The 19,669-nt window shown below is 55.1% G+C and overlaps 1 protein-coding gene across 3 annotated transcripts in view; it reads right to left on the bottom strand.

Moving 5' to 3' along the window:
* POLQ (DNA polymerase theta) overlaps nucleotides 1–19,669 on the bottom strand; it is a 196,432-nt gene that overhangs the window by 14,141 nt on the left and 162,622 nt on the right. For all 3 annotated transcript variants that reach the window (XM_063956839.1, XM_063956841.1, XM_063956840.1), the window contains 5 exons: nucleotides 16,079–16,185; nucleotides 15,388–15,572; nucleotides 14,464–14,575; nucleotides 11,553–11,677; nucleotides 3,373–3,520 (listed from right to left, as the gene is read on the bottom strand). In XM_063956839.1, the coding sequence (XP_063812909.1) occupies nucleotides 3,373–3,520; nucleotides 11,553–11,677; nucleotides 14,464–14,575; nucleotides 15,388–15,572; nucleotides 16,079–16,185 (677 nt within the window). The remainder of the gene's footprint in view (nucleotides 1–3,372; nucleotides 3,521–11,552; nucleotides 11,678–14,463; nucleotides 14,576–15,387; nucleotides 15,573–16,078; nucleotides 16,186–19,669) is intronic.

Raw genomic sequence — 19,669 nt, 5'->3', positions numbered from 1 at the left:
CCCAGTCTGTGACGCGCCCACGTTCCCCAGTTTGTGACGCATTCACGTTCCCCAGTTTCTGACGCGACCACATTCCCCAGTCTGTGACATGTCCACGTTCCCCAGTCTGTGACGCGCTCACGTTCCCCATTCCCCAGTCTGTGGCGCATCCACATTCCCCAGTCTGTGGCGCATCCACGTTCCCCAGTCTGTGGCGCATCCACGTTCCCCAGTCTGTGGCGCATCCACGTTCCCCAGTCTGTGGCGCATCCACGTTCCCCAGTCTGTGGCGCATCCACGTTCCCCAGTCTGTGGCGCATCCACGTTCCTGTGACGCATCCACGTTCCCCAGTTTATGACGCATCCACGTTCCCCAGTCTGTGACGCATTCATGTTCCCCAGTCTGTGATGCGCCCAAGTGTTCCCTAGTCTGTGACGCGCCCACGTTCTCCAGTCTGTGACGCATCCACGTTCCTGTGACGCATCCACGTTCCCCAGTCTGTGACGCGCCCACGTTCCCCAGTCTGTGACGCGCCCACGTTCCCCAGTCTGTGGCACGCCCACGTTCCCCAGTCTGTGACGCATCCACGTTCCCCAGTCTGTGACGTGCCCATGTTCCCCAGTCTGTTACGCATCCACGTTCCCCAGTCTGTGACGCGCCCACATTCCCCAGTCTTTGACGCGCCCACATTCCCCAGTATGTGACGCACCCACGTTCCCCAGCATCCACGTTCCCCAGTCTGTGACGAATCCACGTTCCCCAGTCTCCGACGCGCCTACGATCCCTAGTCTGTGACGCGCCCAGGATCCCCAGTCTGTGACGCGCCCATGTTCCCCAGTCTGTGACGCATCCACGTTCCCCAGTCTGTGACGCGCCCATGTTCCCCAGTCTGTGACGCATCCACGTTCCCCAGTCTGTGACGCGCCCATGTTCCCCAGTCTGTGACGCATCCACGTTCCCCAGTCTGTGACGCATCCACGTTCCCCAGTCTGTGACGCATCCACGTTCCCCAGTCTGTGACGCATCCACGTTCCCCAGTCTGTGGCGCGCCTACGTTCCCCAGTCTGTGGCGCGCCTACGTTCCCCAGTCTGTGGCGCGCCTACGTTCCCCAGTCTGTGGCGCGCCTACGTTCCCCAGTCTGTGACGCGCCTACGTTCCCCAGTCTGTGACGCGCCCACGTTCCACAGTCTGTGACGCGCCCACGTTCCACAGTCTGTGACGCATCCACGTTCCCCAGTCTGTGGCGCGCCTACGTTCCCCAGTCTGTGGCGCGCCTACGTTCCCCAGTCTGTGGCGCGCCTACGTTCCCCAGTCTGTGACGCGCCTACGTTACCCAGTCTGTGACGCGCCCACGTTCCACAGTCTGTGACGCGCCCACGTTCCACAGTCTGTGACGCGCCTACGTTCCCCAGTCTGTGGCGCGCCTACGTTCCCCAGTCTGTGGCGCGCCTACGTTCCCCAGTCTGTGGCGCGCCTACGTTCCCCAGTCTGTGGCACGCCCACGTTCCCCAGTCTGTGACGCATCCACGTTCCCCAGTCTGTGACGTGCCCATGTTCCCCAGTCTGTTACGCATCCACGTTCCCCAGTCTGTGACGCGCCCACATTCCCCAGTCTTTGACGCGCCCACATTCCCCAGTATGTGACGCACCCACGTTCCCCAGCATCCACGTTCCCCAGTCTGTGACGAATCCACGTTCCCCAGTCTCCGACGCGCCTACGATCCCTAGTCTGTGACGCGCCCAGGATCCCCAGTCTGTGACGCGCCCATGTTCCCCAGTCTGTGACGCATCCACGTTCCCCAGTCTGTGACGCGCCCATGTTCCCCAGTCTGTGACGCATCCACGTTCCCCAGTCTGTGACGCATCCACGTTCCCCAGTCTGTGACGCGCCCACGTTCCCCAGTCTGTGACGCGCCCACGTTCCCCAGTCTGTGACGCATCCACGTTCCCCAGTCTGTGGCGCGCCTACGTTCCCCAGTCTGTGGCGCGCCTACGTTCCCCAGTCTGTGGCGCGCCTACGTTCCCCAGTCTGTGGCGTGCCTACGTTCCCCAGTCTGTGACGCGCCTACGTTCCCCAGTCTGTGACGCGCCCACGTTCCACAGTCTGTGACGCGCCCACGTTCCACAGTCTGTGACGCATCCACGTTCCCCAGTCTGTGGCGCGCCTACGTTCCCCAGTCTGTGGCGCGCCTACGTTCCCCAGTCTGTGGCGCGCCTACGTTCCCCAGTCTGTGACGCGCCCACGTTCCACAGTCTGTGACGCGCCCACGTTCCACAGTCTGTGACGCGCCCACGTTCCACAGTCTGTGGCGCGCCTACGTTCCCCAGTCTGTGGCGCGCCTACGTTCCCCAGTCTGTGGCGCGCCTACGTTCCCCAGTCTGTGGCGCGCCTACGTTCCCCAGTCTGTGACGCGCCTACGTTACCCAGTCTGTGACGCGCCCACGTTCCACAGTCTGTGACGCGCCCACGTTCCACAGTCTGTGACGCGCCCACGTTCCACAGTCTGTGACGCGCCCACGTTCCACAGTCTGTGACGCGCTCATGTTCCCCAGTCTGTGACGCGCCCATGTTAGTACCAGACAGTACCTTAATGTATATGCGAAAAGTAGGTTTCCATAGCAACAACAACACTTGATTCTGACTTCTTTATTTATATATATATGTATATACTGGTCAGGCCGCCCCTGGGAGTAGCTGTTCTGCTTCCCGGTCATTTACATTACCTGTGCTGTGTCCAAGGATTACACACATAGATCCCGCCACTGCTGCAATGGGGTTTTCCGCGGCCTCAGGCTACAGTAGCAATTAGTCGTCATCATCACTAAGTCTAAGGTATAAATCGCTGTATTTACTGTGTAATACACAGATCTGGCCAAATGTAATTGACATTAATTACCATATATAATGGCGGCTGGTGCTGGTAACCGCAGCCTCCTGCTTATCCTATTATAGTAACAGCATTAGCCTCTGCGATGGGAGAATGGACGCGGAATTGCCCATTTATTTACCAGACTGGTATAAGAGAGAGCTGGAAACCTAATCACACCCCATCTCTCTCTATTCTGAATTCATTTTATATAATGTCATAGCGACGCCTCATAGCAAGGTTACACAATACAGAGTGAACGCAGACAGTACACAGCTTTAGTCACTAGATGGCAGTAATACATGTAAGCCTATAAGTAAGAATATTGCATCTCACAAGTGGGTTATAACGCCATTTATAGATAACACACCTCCCAGACTCTGAGATAATCCCTGTGCACATAGAACGGGCCAGTAATAATTACTGTACGTCAGTGTCTCTCACACCCACTCCTTATGGAGCTCTAATGGTGCATATTATCCTAACATGTCCTCGCGCTGACCCACAGTGACCAGGGCACATACCGGTGTGGCGAGGCTGCAGCCGGTGTCCGTGGGATTTGGGCACAGACGGGAAAGTCTCTTCCAGCCGTTTCTGGATGTTCACAGTGGCAGTTTTGACAATGTCAGCGGCTGATCCCTGGACGGTCGTGTTCACAGCCTGACGCTCGGCCTAACAAGTGTGATAAGAAGACATTATACATGACATCAGACACTATACATGACATCACACTATACATGACATCAGACACTATACATGACATCAACCACTATACATGACATCAGACATTACACATGACATCAACACTACACGACATCAGACACTATACATGACATCACACTATACATGACATCAGCCACTATACAAGACATCAACCACTATACATGACATCAGACATTACACATGACATCAGACACTATACATGACATCAACCACTATACATGACATCACACTATACATGACATCAGCCGCTATACATGACATCAGCCGCTATACATGACATCAGCCGCTATACATGACATCAGACATTTCACATGACATCAGACACTATACATGACATCAACCACTATACATGACATCACACAATACATGACATCAGCCGCTATACATGACATCAGACGCTATAAATGACATCAGACATTACACATCACATCAGACATTACACATGACATCAGACGCTATACATGACATCAGACACTATACATGACATCAGAGACATCAGACATTATACATGACATCAGACACTATACATGACCACATACTATACATGACATCAGACACTATACATGACATCACACACTATACATGACATCACACGCTATACATGACATCAGACGCTATACATGACATCAGACGCTACACATGACATCAGACATTATACATGACATCAGACATTATACATGACATCAGACACTACACGACATTGGGGGTAATTCCAAGTTGATCGCAGCAGGATTTTTGATAGCAACTGGGCAAAACCATGTGCACTGCAGGGGAGGCAGATATAACATGTGCAGAGAGAGTTAGATTTGGGTGTGGTGTGTTCAATCTGCAATCTAATTTGCAGTGTAAAAATAAAGCAGCCAGTATTTACCCTGCACAGAAACAATATAACCCACCCAAATATTACTCTCTCTGCACATGTTATATCTGCCTCCCCTGCAGTGCACATGGTTTTGCCCAACTGCTATCAAAAATCCTGATGCGATCAACTTGGAATTACCCCCAGAATTCCTGCTGCGATCAACTTGGAATTACCCCCGACATCAGACATTACACATGACCTCAGCCATTACACATGACATCAGACATTACACATGACCTCAGCCATTACACATGACATCAGCCATTACACATGACCTCAGCCATTACACATGACATCAGCCATTACATCAGACACTATACATGACATCATACATTACACATGACATCAGACACTATACATGACATCACCCATTACACATGACATCAGACACTATACATGACATCAGCCATTACACATGACATCAGCCATTACACGACATCAGCCACTATACATGACATCAGCCACTATACATGACATCAGACACTATACATGACATCAGCCATTATAACATGACATCAGCCATTATACATGACATCAGACGCTATACATGACATCAGCCATTACACATGACATCAGACACTATACATGACATCAGCCACTATACATGACATCAACCTACTATACATGACATCAGACATTACACATGACATCAGCCACTATACATGACATCAGACGCTATACATGACATCAGACACTACACATGACCTCAGCCATTACACATGACCTCAGACACTACACATGACCTCAGCCATTACACATGACATCAGACACTATACATGACATCAGCCACTATACATGACATCAGACATTATACATGACCTCAGACATTATACATGACCTCAGACACTATACATGACATCAGACATTACACATGACATCAGACACTATACATGACATCAGACACTATACATGACATCAGACATTACACATGACATCAGACACTATACATGACATCAGACATTACACATGACATCAGACACTATACATGACATCAGACATTACACATGACATCAGACATTACACATGACATCAGACATTACACATGACATCAGACATTACACATGACATCAGACATTACACATGACATCAGACATTACACATGACATCAGACATTACACATGACAGACACTATACATGACCTCGTTTTTATTTGACTATTTACACTTTTACAGACAGAAGCATGCAGGGATCTCACTAGTCTGCACACGCTCCTGACAAATTCGCCAGCCAGAAGCCGGTCTATTGTTTTTGCGAGATTTTGTAATGTTTTAGGTGCGAGTTCTAAACTCACATCCTATTATATTGCTTGTATGACTGCATGTCCCGCACCCCATTACATCTGCGAGTTGGTCAAATCGCATACCATTACATCCTGCCCAAAGTAATAGATCACAAACGTTCTAAACAAAATAAAGTATATAAAACAGAACTGCAATCTTACATAGTAATCACATAGCCTGTGTCCGGGAATAGCAGTAACAGGGGATAGGCGGTCAGTCTACTGTTAGATATTCCCACAGTCTCATCAATTTCTATAGTATAAACTCTAATCATCATCCAGCAGTTTCACCGCGTCTGGAAGTTGTAGTTCATCAACTCTGACCCCACTTACCGAAGGGCACAACCAGTGGAATAGGGCCTCAGTATCTGACTGAGGTGGGGGGCACAGGAACTGAAATCCCAGAACCTTTAGCTATGCACTGACCTTTAATTCATCCCAGCACAAAGCTCCGGACTGCCCTGCGGGTCACTAATGGCTCCCACTCACATCCGCTGCCAGCGTCATACCCACAGTGATCCGGGCAGCCGGCCCGAGAGCCGAGCTGCAGGATCACACGTGTTATGGCCACACGCAATGAGAGGCGACCACTTGGCGTGTCCAGGTAATAAGGGGATCAGTAAATAATCCTGATGCCTACACACCGCCTCTTCCTCCCATTACCTCAGCCTGCAAAGCTTATCGTCATACATGGATATAGCTGGAATCACAAGTGGTCTGAGATTGTCACCACGATTCCTCCACATCATCCTCATCATATCCAGCCTCTCATGGGGTCTGCTCTGTACGCTCCATCCTCTCCCTGCTGAGGTTCCTTCCCTGGGGTCTGCTCTGTACGCTCCATCCTGTCCCTGATGAGGTTCCTTCCCCTGGGGTCTGCTCTGTACGCTCCATCCTGTCCCTGATGAGGTTCCTTCCCCTGGGGTCTGCTCTGTACGCTCCGTCCTCTCCCTGCTGAGGTTCCTTCCCTGGGGTCTGCTCTGTACGCTCCATCCTGTCCCTGATGAGGTTCCTTCCCCTGGGGTCTGCTCTGTACGCTCCATCCTCTCCCTGCTGAGGTTCCTTCCCTGGGGTCTGCTCTGTACGCTCCATCCTGTCCCTGATGAGGTTCCTTCCCCTGGGGTCTGCTCTGTACGCTCCATCCTGTCCCTGATGAGGTTCCTTCCCCTGGGGTCTGCTCTGTACGCTCCGTCCTCTCCCTGCTGAGGTTCCTTCCCTGGGGTCTGCTCTGTACGCTCCATCCTGTCCCTGATGAGGTTCCTTCCCCTGGGGTCTGCTCTGTACGCTCCATCCTGTCCCTGCTGAGGTTCCTTCCCCTGGGGTCTGCTTTGTATGCTCCATCCTGTCCCTGCTGAGGTTCCTTCCCCTGGGGTCTGCTCTGTATGCTCCATCCTGTCCCTGCTGAGGTTCTCTCCCCTGGGGTCTGCTCTGTACGCTCCATACTCTCCCTGCTGAGGTTCCCTCCCCTGGGGTCTGCTCTGTATGCTCCATCCTGTCCCTGCTGAGGTTCCTTCCCCTGGGGTCTGCTCTGTACGCTCCATCCTGTCCCTGCTGAGGTTCCTTCCCCTGGGGTCTGCTCTGTACACTCCATCCTGTCCCTGCTGAGGTTCTCTCCCCTGGGGTCTGCTCTGTACGCTCCATACTCTCCCTGCTGAGGTTCTCTCCCCTGGGGTCTGCTCTGTATGCTCCATCCTGTCCCTGCTGAGGTTCCTTCCCCTGGGGTCTGCTCTGTACGCTCCATCCTGTCCCTGCTGAGGTTCCTTCCCCTGGGGTCTGCTCTGTACGCTCCATCCTGTCCCTGCTGAGGTTCCTTCCCCTGGGGTCTGCTCTGTACGCTCCATCCTGTCCCTGCTGAGGTTCCTTCCCCTGGGGTCTGCTCTGTACACTCCATCCTGTCCCTGCTGAGGTTCCTTCCCCTGGGGTCTGCTTTGTATGCTCCATCCTGTCCCTGCTGAGGTTCCTTCCCCTGGGGTCTGCTCTGTATGCTCCATCCTGTCCCTGCTGAGGTTCCCTCCCCTGGGGTCTGCTCTGTACGCTCCATCCTCTCCCTGCTGAGGTTCCCTCCCCTGGGGTCTGCTCTGTACGCTCCATCCTGTCCCTGCTGAGGTTCTCTCCCCTGGGGTCTGCTCTGTACGCTCCATACTCTCCCTGCTGAGGTTCCCTCCCCTGGGGTCTGCTCTGTATGCTCCATCCTGTCCCTGCTGAGGTTCCTTCCCCTGGGGTCTGCTCTGTACGCTCCATCCTGTCCCTGCTGAGGTTCCTTCCCCTGGGGTCTGCTCTGTACGCTCCATCCTGTCCCTGCTGAGGTTCCTTCCCCTGGGGTCTGCTCTGTACGCTCCATCCTGTCCCTGCTGAGGTTCCTTCCCCTGGGGTCTGCTCTGTACACTCCATCCTGTCCCTGCTGAGGTTCCTTCCCCTGGGGTCTGCTTTGTATGCTCCATCCTGTCCCTGCTGAGGTTCCTTCCCCTGGGGTCTGCTCTGTATGCTCCATCCTGTCCCTGCTGAGGTTCCCTCCCCTGGGGTCTGCTCTGTACGCTCCATCCTCTCCCTGCTGAGGTTCCCTCCCCTGGGGTCTGCTCTGTACGCTCCATCCTGTCCCTGCTGAGGTTCCCTCCCCTGGGGTCTGCTCTGTACGCTCCATCCTGTCCCTGCTGAGGTTCCCTCCCCTGGGGTCTGCTCAGTACGCTTCATCCTATCCCTGCTGAGGTTCCCTCCCCTGCGGTCTGCTCTGTATGCTCCATCATGTCCCTGCTGAGGATCCCTCCCCTGGTGTCTGCTCTGTACACTCCATCCTGTCCCTGCTGAGGTTCCCTCCCCTGGGATCTGCTCTGTACGCTCCATCCTGTCCCTGCTGAGGTTCTCTCCCCTGGGTCTGCTCTGTACGCTCCGTCCTTTCCCTGCTGAGGTTCCCTTCCCTGGGGTCTGCTCTGTACGCTCCATCTTGTCCCTGCTGAGATTCCCACCCCGGGGTCTGCTCTGTACGCTCCGTCCTTTCCCTGCTGAGGTTCCCTCCCCTGGTGTCTGCTCTGTACGCTCCGTCCTCTCCCTGATGAGGTTCCTTCCCCTGGGGTCTGCTCTGTACACTCCATCCTGTCCCTGCTGAGGTTCCTTCTCCGGGGGTCTGATCTGTACGCTCCATCCTGTCCCTGCTGAGGTTCCTTCCCCTGCAGTCTGCTCTGTACGCTCCATCCTGTCCCTGCTGAGGTTCCTTCCCCTGGGGTCTGCTCTGTACGCTCCATCCTGTCCCTGCTGAGGTTACTTCCCCTGCAGTCTGCTCTGTACGCTCCATCCTGTCCCTGCTGAGGTTCTCTCCCCTGGGGTCTGCTCTGTATGCTCCATCCTGTCCCTGCTGAGGTTCCCTCCCCTGGGGTCTGCTCTGTACGCTCCATCCTGTCCCTGCTGAGGTTCCCTCCCCTGGGGTCTGCTCTGTACGCTCCATCCTGTCCCTGCTGAGGTTCCCTCCCCTGGGGTCTGCTCTGTATGCTCCATCCTGTCCCTGCTGAGGTTCCCTCCCCTGGGGTCTGCTCTGTACGCTCCATCCTCTCCCTGCTGAGGTTCCCTCCCCTGGGGTCTGCTCTGTACGCTCCATCCTGTCCCTGCTGAGGTTCCCTCCCCTGGGGTCTGCTCTGTACGCTCCATCCTGCCCCTGCTGAGGTTCCTTCCCCTGGGGTCTGCTCTGTACGCTCCATCCTGTCCCTGCTGAGGTTCCTTCCCCTGGGGTCTGCTCTGTACGCTCCGTCCTCTCCCTGATGAGGTTCCTTCCCCTGGGGTCTGCTCTGTACACTCCATCCTGTCCCTGCTGAGGTTCCTTCTCCGGGGGTCTGATCTGTACGCTCCATCCTGTCCCTGCTGAGGTTCCTTCCCCTGCAGTCTGCTCTGTACGCTCCATCCTGTCCCTGCTGAGGTTCCTTCCCCTGGGGTCTGCTCTGTACGCTCCATCCTGTCCCTGCTGAGGTTACTTCCCCTGCAGTCTGCTCTGTACGCTCCATCCTGTCCCTGCTGAGGTTCTCTCCCCTGGGGTCTGCTCTGTATGCTCCATCCTGTCCCTGCTGAGGTTCCCTCCCCTGGGGTCTGCTCTGTACGCTCCATCCTGTCCCTGCTGAGGTTCCCTCCCCTGGGGTCTGCTCTGTATGCTCCATCCTGTCCCTGCTGAGGTTCCCTCCCCTGGGGTCTGCTCTGTACGCTCCATCCTCTCCCTGCTGAGGTTCCCTCCCCTGGGGTCTGCTCTGTACGCTCCATCCTGTCCCTGCTGAGGTTCCCTCCCCTGGGGTCTGCTCTGTACGCTCCATCCTGTCCCTGCTGAGGTTCCCTCCCCTGGGGTCTGCTCAGTACGCTTCATCCTATCCCTGCTGAGGTTCCCTCCCCTGCGGTCTGCTCTGTATGCTCCATCCTGTCCCTGCTGAGGTTCCCTCCCCTGGTGTCTGCTCTGTACACTCCATCCTGTCCCTGCTGAGGTTCCTTCCCCTGGGGTCTGCTCTGTACGCTCCATCCTGTCCCTGCTGAGGTTCTCTCCCCTGGGTCTGCTCTGTACGCTCCGTCCTTTCCCTGCTGAGGTTCCCTTCCCTGGGGTCTGCTCTGTACGCTCCATCTTGTCCCTGCTGAGGTTCTCTCCCCTGGGGTCTGCTCTGTATGCTCCATCCTGTCCCTGCTGAGGTTCCCTCCCCTGGGGTCTGCTCTGTACGCTCCATCCTGTCCCTGCTGAGGTTCCCTCCCCTGGGGTCTGCTCTGTATGCTCCATCCTGTCCCTGCTGAGGTTCCCTCCCCTGGGGTCTGCTCTGTACGCTCCATCCTCTCCCTGCTGAGGTTCCCTCCCCTGGGGTCTGCTCTGTACGCTCCATCCTGTCCCTGCTGAGGTTCCCTCCCCTGGGGTCTGCTCTGTACGCTCCATCCTGTCCCTGCTGAGGTTCCCTCCCCTGGGGTCTGCTCAGTACGCTTCATCCTATCCCTGCTGAGGTTCCCTCCCCTGCGGTCTGCTCTGTATGCTCCATCCTGTCCCTGCTGAGGTTCCCTCCCCTGGTGTCTGCTCTGTACACTCCATCTTGTCCCTGCTGAGGTTCCTTCCCCTGGGGTCTGCTCTGTACGCTCCATCCTGTCCCTGCTGAGGTTCTCTCCCCTGGGTCTGCTCTGTACGCTCCGTCCTTTCCCTGCTGAGGTTCCCTTCCCTGGGGTCTGCTCTGTACGCTCCATCTTGTCCCTGCTGAGGTTCCCACCCTGGGGTCTGCTCTGTACGCTCCGTCCTTTCCCTGCTGAGGTTCCCTCCCCTGGGGTCTGCTCTGTACGCTCCATCCTGTCCCTGCTGAGGTTCCCTCCCCTGGGGTCTGCTCTGTACGCTCCATCCTGTCCCTGCTGAGGTTCCCTCCCCTGGGGTCTGCTCTGTACGCTCCATCCTGTCCCTGCTGAGGTTCCCTCCCCTGGGGTCTGCTCTGTACGCTCCGTCCTTTCCCTACATAGGTTCCTTCCCCTGGGGTCTGCTCTGTACGCTCCGTCCTTTCCCTGCAGAGGTTCCCTCCCCTGGGGTCTGCTCTGTACGCTCCATCCTGTCCCTGCTGAGGTTCTCTTCCCTGGGGTCTGCTCTGAACGCTCCATCCTGTCCCTGCTGAGGTTCCCTCCCCTGGGGTCTGCTCTGTAAGCTCTATCCTGTCCCTGCTGAGGTTTCTTCCCCTGGGGTCTGCTCTGTTTGCTCCATCCTGTCTCTGCTGAGGTTCCTTCCCCTGGGGTCTGCTCTGTACGCTCCATCCTGTCCCTGCTGAGGTTCTCTCCCCTGGGGTCAGGCCAGGGCTTAGGATGTTAATAGAAATGTATACAGCAGGTAAGCCTCATTATGCCCATAATCTACTCACGTGAGCTTTGGCGTGGTGATTGGAGTCCTTGATGGCCGGAAGGTACCTGCGTCGGCCCAGGATGGTCTGTACAAAACCATTACACGCACAGTTCCTCACCGTCTCTTTCAGAAACCTCTGAATACCTGAGATGAGACAGAGAATTCTGACCTGTAACAACTCCATTCTACCCGTGTACAGAGGAGGAACTTGATAAAAGTGTTGTCACCATTTGTACTAACTACATTATGGCTGTAATTACTCCAGAGCATGGGGAGAACTCACTAAACAACTGTATTCCACCAGGGGGCAGATGTATTAAGCCTGGAGAAGTGATAAAGCAGTGATAAGTGCAAGGTGATAACACACCAGCCAATCAGCTCCAATATGTAAATTGCCAGTTGGAGCCGATTGGCTGGTCCGTTATTACCTTCCACTTATCACTGCTTTATCACTTCTCGGGGCTTAATACATCTGCCCCCAAGGTGCTAACTGGGCACTAGATATGCGGCACACACCTGTGTGTGCGGCTGCTGGTGTCACACCTGTGTGCGGCTGCCGGTGTCTCATAACTGTGTGTGCGGCTACTGGCGTCTCACACCTATGTGGGCAGCTGCTGGTGTCTCACGCCTGTGTGCGCGGCTGCTGGTGTTTCATACCTGTGTGCGCGGCTTTTGGCGTCTCATACCTGTGTGCGCGGCTGCTGGCGTCTCATACCTGTGTGTGCGGCTGCTGGTGTCTCATACCTGTGTCTGCCAGTGTCTCACACCTGTGTGCGCAGCTGCCAGTGTCTCGTACCTGTGTGTGCGGCTGTTGGCGTCTCAAACCTGTGTGTGCTGCTGTTGGCGTCTCAAACCTGTGTGTGCGGCTATTGGCGTCTCAAACCTGTGTGTGCGGCTGTTGGCGTCTCAAACCTGTGTGTGCGGCTGTTGGCGTCTCATACCTGTGTGTGCGGCTGCTGGAGTCTCACACCTGTATGTGCCATTGTCTCACACCTGTGTGTGCGGCTGCCGGTGTCTCACACCTGTGTGCGCGGCTGCCAGTGTCTCACACCTGTGTGCGCGGCTGCCAGCGTCTCACACCTGTGTGCAAGGCTGCCAGAGTCTCACACCTGTGTGCAAGGCTGCCAGAGTCTCACACCTGTGTATGCGGCTGCTGGCGTCTCATACCTGTGTGTGCGGCTGCTGGCGTCTCATACCTGTGTGTGCGGCTGCTGGTGTCTCATACCTGTGTATGCGGCTGCTGGTGTCTCATACCTGTGTGTGCAGCTGCTGGTGTCTCACACCTGTGTGCGCGGCTGCCAGTGTCTCACACCTGTGTGCGCGGCTGCCAGTGTCTCACACCTATGTGTGCGGCTGCCAGTGTCTCACACCTGTGTGCGCGGCTGCCAGAGTCTCACACCTGTGTGCAAGGCTGCCAGAGTCTCACACCTGTGTATGCGGCTGCTGGTGTCTCATACCTGTGTGTGCGGCTGCTGGCGTCTCATACCTGTGTGTGCGGCTGCTGGTGTCTCATACCTGTGTGTGCGGCTGCTGGTGTCTCATACCTGTGTGTGCAGCTGCCGGTGTCTCATACCTGTGTGTGCGGCTGCTGGCATCTCATACCTGTGTGTGCGGCTGCTGGCGTCTCACACCTGTGTGTGCGGCTGCTGGCGTCTCACACCTGTGTGTGCGGCTGCCGGTGTCTCACACCTATGTGCAAGGCTGCCAGAGTCTCACACCTGTGTATGCGGCTGCCAGTGTCTCGTACCTGTGTGTGCGGCTGTTGGCGTCTCAAACCTGTGTGTGCTGCAGTTGGCGTCTCAAACCTGTGTGTGCGGCTGTTGGCGTCTCATACCTGTGTGTGCGGCTGCTGGCGTCTCATACCTGTGTGTGCGGCTGCTGGCGTCTCACACCTGTGAGTGCGGCTGCTGGTGTCTCACAACTGTGAGTGCGGCTGCTGGTGTCTCACACCTGTGAGTGCGGCTGCTGGTGTCTCACACCTGTGTGTGCGGCTGCTGGTGTCTCACACCTGTGTATGCAGCTGCTCCCGTCTCATACCTGTGTGTGCGGCTGCTGGTGTCTCACACCTGTGAGTGCGGCTGCCGGTGTCTCACACCTGTGTGTGCGGCTGCTGGCGTTTCACACCTGTGTATGCAGCTGCTCCCATCTCATACCTGTGTGTGTGGCTGCTGGTGTCTCACACCTGTGTGTGCGGCTGCCGGTGTCTCACACCTGTGTGCGCGGCTGCCAGTGTCTCATACCTGTGTGCGCGGCTGCCAGTGTCTCATACCTGTGTGCGCGGCTGCCAGTGTCTCGTACCTGTGTGTGCGGCTGTTGGCGTCTCAAACCTGTGTGTGCTGCAGTTGGCGTCTCAAACCTGTGTGTGCGGCTGTTGGCGTCTCATACCTGTGTGTGCGGCTGCTGGAGTCTCACACCTGTGTGCGCCATTGTCTCACACCTGTGTGTGCGGCTGCCGGTGTCTCACACCTGTGTGTGCGGCTGCTGGCGTCTCATACCTGTGTATGCAGCTGCTCCCATCTCATACCTGTGTGTGTGGCTGCTGGCGTCTCACACCTGTGTATGCAGCTGCTCCCATCTAATACCTGTGTGTGCGGCTGCTGGCGTGTCACACCTGTGCATGCAGCTGCTCCCATCTCATACCTGTGTGTGCGGCTGCTGGCGTCTCATACCTGTGTGTGCGGCTGCTGGCGTCTCACACCTGTGTGTGCGGCTGCTGGTGTCTCATACCTGTGTGTGCGGCTGCTGGTGTCTCATACCTGTGTGTGCGGCTGCTGGCGTCTCACACCTGTGTGTGCGGCTGCTGGTGTCTCATACCTGTGTGTGCGGCTGCTGGTGTCTCATACCTGTGTGTGCGGCTGCTGGTGTCTCACACCTGTGTGTGCGGCTGCTGGTGTCTCACACCTGTGTGTGCGGCTGCTGGTGTCTCATACCTGTGTATCTGGCTTTGAAAGATTCAATGTAACAAGCGGCGTCATTCTCCTCAATTCCCATCTGCTCCCCCAGGGATTTAGCCCCCATTCCATAAATGATTCCATAGCAAATCTAAAGGAACGTGATAAACGTAAGAAAGGATAGATTATGGGAACCTGCGCAGTAATCTAATAGTGACTTATACAGAGATACAATCTTATATAAAGGACACATCTATATATTGTTATATTTTGTACAGTGCTGCAGAATATACAACGCGGCCATGATTCAGGTTTCCCCACTCAGAGCCGTGTGGGGCCCTAACAGGTAGAAGCCACCAAATGTACTAAGTATACTATTCATGGTACAATAAGGAGAATTACCGGATATAACATGTAGTGACAGAATATGCCGCTAAGGGAACATATGGCGCAGAGCGAGGTAAAACGCACAAAGCGCCAACAGATGAGCGAGAGGAACCTATGATTTCATTTCACATTTTTATTTTTCCTCTTTGTAAAAACTGATAAAGAAATTGCAATAACGCGCCGCAGGAATCGCTCGCAGAGCCGCCAACGCACTCACAGGTCACGCACAGGCCAGCTCAGTTTCCCTATTGAGAGCTGAATGGGGGGACTTTAGTTGTGGTCGCGTTGTGTCACCGGTCACACTTCTGTCCGCAGTACATAGGACGGCGAGAGATACTGGGAACACACATTACCAATATGACGCAATCTGCAGAGGACCCCACTAACCATATGGACGGGTCACCCGCATCCCTGACCCGTGTCTGGATTACAGGCCTATCGTCGCACATTACGGGGTAACGCACAGCGCACGGGGAGCTCAGCGAGGGCCCATAGAGTGATCTGTGTGACAGCCTCAGCGGTGACAGCTCAGGACGCAGCCTCGTAGCCGGGGCTGGGGACGGGAAGGCGGCTCACCTGCTTGGCCTGTTGTCTCATGCTGTCAGTGACAGCGTCCAGGTCAATCATCTTCCACTCGGACGCGATGCTCCGGAACACGTCTGCCCCGCTGTTTAACACCTGGATGAGCCGCCGGTCTTTAGATAAGTGAGCGAGAATCCGTAACTCCAGCTGGGAGTAGTCAGCCGCCAGTATAATGCCCCCTGCAATGAACATCAGACACACGCTGGATACGGCCTAGCAGTGACATCCCGCTTATACGTGGCGCAGAGCTAACGGAACAATAGAGGACAGGAAAGGCACAGCAGTGGCTGCAAGTCACGTAGCGCACACCCCACTCTCTGCAGTCACCCCAACACCCGCGTGTTCCTCTGCCCCCTGCTCCCCGTCTATCCTGTTACACAAAACTCACAGTTTTTATATATTTGTGTTGATACGTGAGAGGAACACGCACCTTTATGGATATAATGTGACCCCTAAGTAATATCTAATTAGTGCCCTATGGACTGGACGGTCCACCTTGGGGGGGCTGGGTGTATAGACCTCCGCCTTCTTCTGACCCCAATGGTAAGGGTAACAGGGGTGTAGATAGATGGCCGTATGCGCCCATTCCCCAGAATGTAGACAATACTACCCCATAAGGTGCGCATTAGACAGAGACACCAGCGGGTAACAATACTGCTTTATAGCGTGGATGGCTGCTGGTTACCTGGGAATGGGACGAAGGCGTGCCTCATACTGACGAAGAAAGACATCCCCGTCCCTGCCGGAATATGTTCTGCCCGAACCATCGGTCTGGGGACATTCCTCTTACCCCTGAATAAAGAGACACAACCATTAGCTCCACCTGCACCGTCTCTCTGCGTCTCATAGGCTGTGTGCCCGGGTAATGCCCCATGCCTCATACGCTGTGTGCCCGAGTAATGCCCCATGCCTCATACGCTGTGTGCCCGAGTAATGCCCCATGCCTCATACGCTGTGTGCCCGAGTAATGCCCCATGCCTCATACGCTGTGTGCCCGAGTAATGCCCCATGCCTCATACGCTGTGTTTCCGAGTAATGCCCCATGCCTCATATGCTGTGTTTCAGAGTAATGCCCCATGCCTCATATGCTGTGTTTCAGAGTAATGCCCCATGGCTGATGAGCACATAGCAATGGTCAGTGACTAACAGCATCCAGTGCAAAGTGTCTGCGTCTCATACCTGCTACTGTACATTTCATTATTTTGATGGATGTTTTTCCCGCAGAGAGACCTGTGACTATGTGCAGAGGAAGCTGAGAGACCTGTGACTATGTGCAGAGGAAGCGGAGAGACCTGTGACTATGTGCAGAGGAAGCGTGACCTTCTGTGGGTTCCCCAGTATAACCAGTACACAGACACCGGCTGACTGCAGCAGCTATCCTGAGACATGACAGATCCTAGGGCAACGCCCATGGTGACAGATGTTAGACACATCAGTAACAGGACCGATCCTGGGGCAACCATCAGGACAACAGCTGTTAGACACGACAGTAACAGGACAGATCCCGGGACACGGCTCAGGACCACATCTGTTAGACATGTAACAGGACAGATCCCGGGACACGGCTCAGGACCACATCTGTTAGACATGTAACAGGACAGATCCCGGGACACGGCTCAGGACCACATCTGTTAGACATGTAACAGGACAGATCCCGGGACACGGCTCAGGACCACATCTGTTAGACAAGTAACAGGACAGATCCCGGGACACGGCTCAGGACCACATCTGTTAGACATGTAACAGGACAGATCGCGGGACACGGCTCAGGACCACATCTGTTAGACATGTAACAGGACAGATCGCGGGACACGGCTCAGGACCACATCTGTTAGACATGTAACAGGACAGATCGTGGGACACGGCTCAGGACCACATCTGTTAGACATGTAACAGGACAGATCGCGGGACACGGCTCAGGACCACATCTGTTAGACATGTAACAGGACAGATCGCGGGACACGGCTCAGGACCACATCTGTTAGACATGTAACAGGACAGATCGCGGGGCACCGCTCAGGACCACATCTGTTAGACATGTAACAGGACAGATCGCGGGGCACGGCTCAGGACCACATCTGGTAGACATGTAACAGGACAGATCCCGGGACACGGCTCAGGACCACATCTGTTAGACATGTAACAGGACAGATCGCGGGACACGGCTCAGGACCACATCTGTTAGACATGTAACAAGACAGATCCCGGGACACGGCTCAGGACCACATCTGTTAGACATGTAACAGGACAGATCCCGGGACACGGCTCAGGACCACATCTGTTAGACATGTAACAGGACAGATCGCGGGACACGGCTCAGGACCACATCTGTTAGACATGTAACAAGACAGATCCCGGGACACGGCTCAGGACCACATTGTTAGACATGTAACAGGACAGATCCCGGGACACGGCTCAGGACCACATCTGTTAGACATGTAACAGGACAGATCGCGGGACACTGCTCAGGACCACATCTGTTAGACATGTAACAGGACAGATCGCGGGACACGGCTCAGGACATCTGTTAGACATGTAACAGGACAGATCGCGGGACACGGCTCAGGACCACATCTGTTAGACATGTAACAGGACAGATCGCGGGACACGGCTCAGGACCACATCTGTTAGACATGTAACAGGACAGATCGCGGGACACGGCTCAGGACCACATCTGTTAGACATGTAACAGGACAGATCGCGGGACACGGCTCAGGACCACATCTGTTAGACATGTAACAAGACAGATCGCGGGACAGATCGCGGGTCACGGCTCAGGACCACATCTGTTAGACATGTAACAGGACAGATCGCGGGACACGGCTCAGGACATCTGTTAGACATGTAACAGGACAGATCGCGGGACACGGCTCAGGACCACATCTGTTAGACATGTAACAGGACATATCGCGGGACAGATCGCGGGACACGGCTCAGGACCACATCTGTTAGACATGTAACAAGACAGATCCCGGGACACGGCTCAGGACCACATCTGTTAGACATGTAACAGGACAGATCCCGGGACACGGCTCAGGACCACATCTGTTAGACATGTAACAGGACATATCGCGGGACAGATCACGGGACACGGCTCAGGACCACATCTGTTAGACATGTAACAAGACAGATCGCGGGACACGGCTCAGGACCACATCTGTTAGACATGTAACAAGACAGATCCCGGGACACTGCTCAGGACCACATCTGTTAGACATGTAACAGGACAGATCGCGGGACACGGCTCAGGACCACATCTGTTAGACATGTAACAAGACAGATCCCGGGACACGGCTCAGGACCACATCTGTTAGACATATAACAAGACAGATCCCGGGACACGGCTCAGGACCACATCTGTTAGACATGTAACAGGACAGATCGCGGGACACGGCTCAGGACCACATCTGTTAGACATGTAACAGGACAGATCGCGGGACACGGCTCAGGACCACATCTGTTAGACATGTAACAGGACAGATCGCGGGACACGGCTCAGGACCACATCTGTTAGACATGTAACAGAACAGATCGCAGGATACGGCTCAGGACCACATCTGTTAGACATGTAACAGGACAGATCGCGGGACACGGCTCAGGACCACATCTGTTAGACATGTAACAGGACAGATCCCGGGGCACGGCTCAGGACCACATCTGTTATACATGTAACAGGACAGATCCTGGGGCACCGCTCAGGACAACAGCTGTTAGACATGTAACCGGACAGATCCTGGGGCACCGCTCAGGACAACAGCTCTTAGACACGTCAGTAACAGGACCGATCCTGGGGCACAGCTCAGGACATCTGTTAGACATGTCAGTGCCAGGACAGATCTCGGTGCAACGCCCATGGTGACAGATGTTAACATCAGTAACAGGACAGATCCCGGGGCAATCATCAGGACCACAGCTGTTAAGTACCCCAGTAACAGGACAGATCCCGGGGCACAGCTCACAACCACAGCTGTTTAACTTGTCAGTAAGAGGACAGATCTCGAGGCACCCCTGAGGACCACAGCTGTTTGACACATCAGTAAGAGGACAGATCCCGGGGCGCCACTCATGACCACAGCTGTTAGACATATCAGTAGCAGGACAGCGCCAAGGCACCGCTCAGGACGACAGCTGTTAGACACGTCAGGAACAGGACAGATCCCCGGGCACCCCTCAGGACCACAGCTGTTAGATACAACAGTGGCAGACTAGATCCCGGGGCACCGCTCAGGACCACATCTGTAGACACGTGAATGGAAGGACAGATCCCGGGGTACCG

The sequence above is a fragment of the Pseudophryne corroboree genome, chromosome 2 (genome assembly GCF_028390025.1).
Source record: "Pseudophryne corroboree isolate aPseCor3 chromosome 2, aPseCor3.hap2, whole genome shotgun sequence".
Lineage (NCBI taxonomy): Eukaryota > Metazoa > Chordata > Amphibia > Anura > Myobatrachidae > Pseudophryne > Pseudophryne corroboree.
This window is presented reverse-complemented; position numbering and strand designations above follow the sequence as displayed.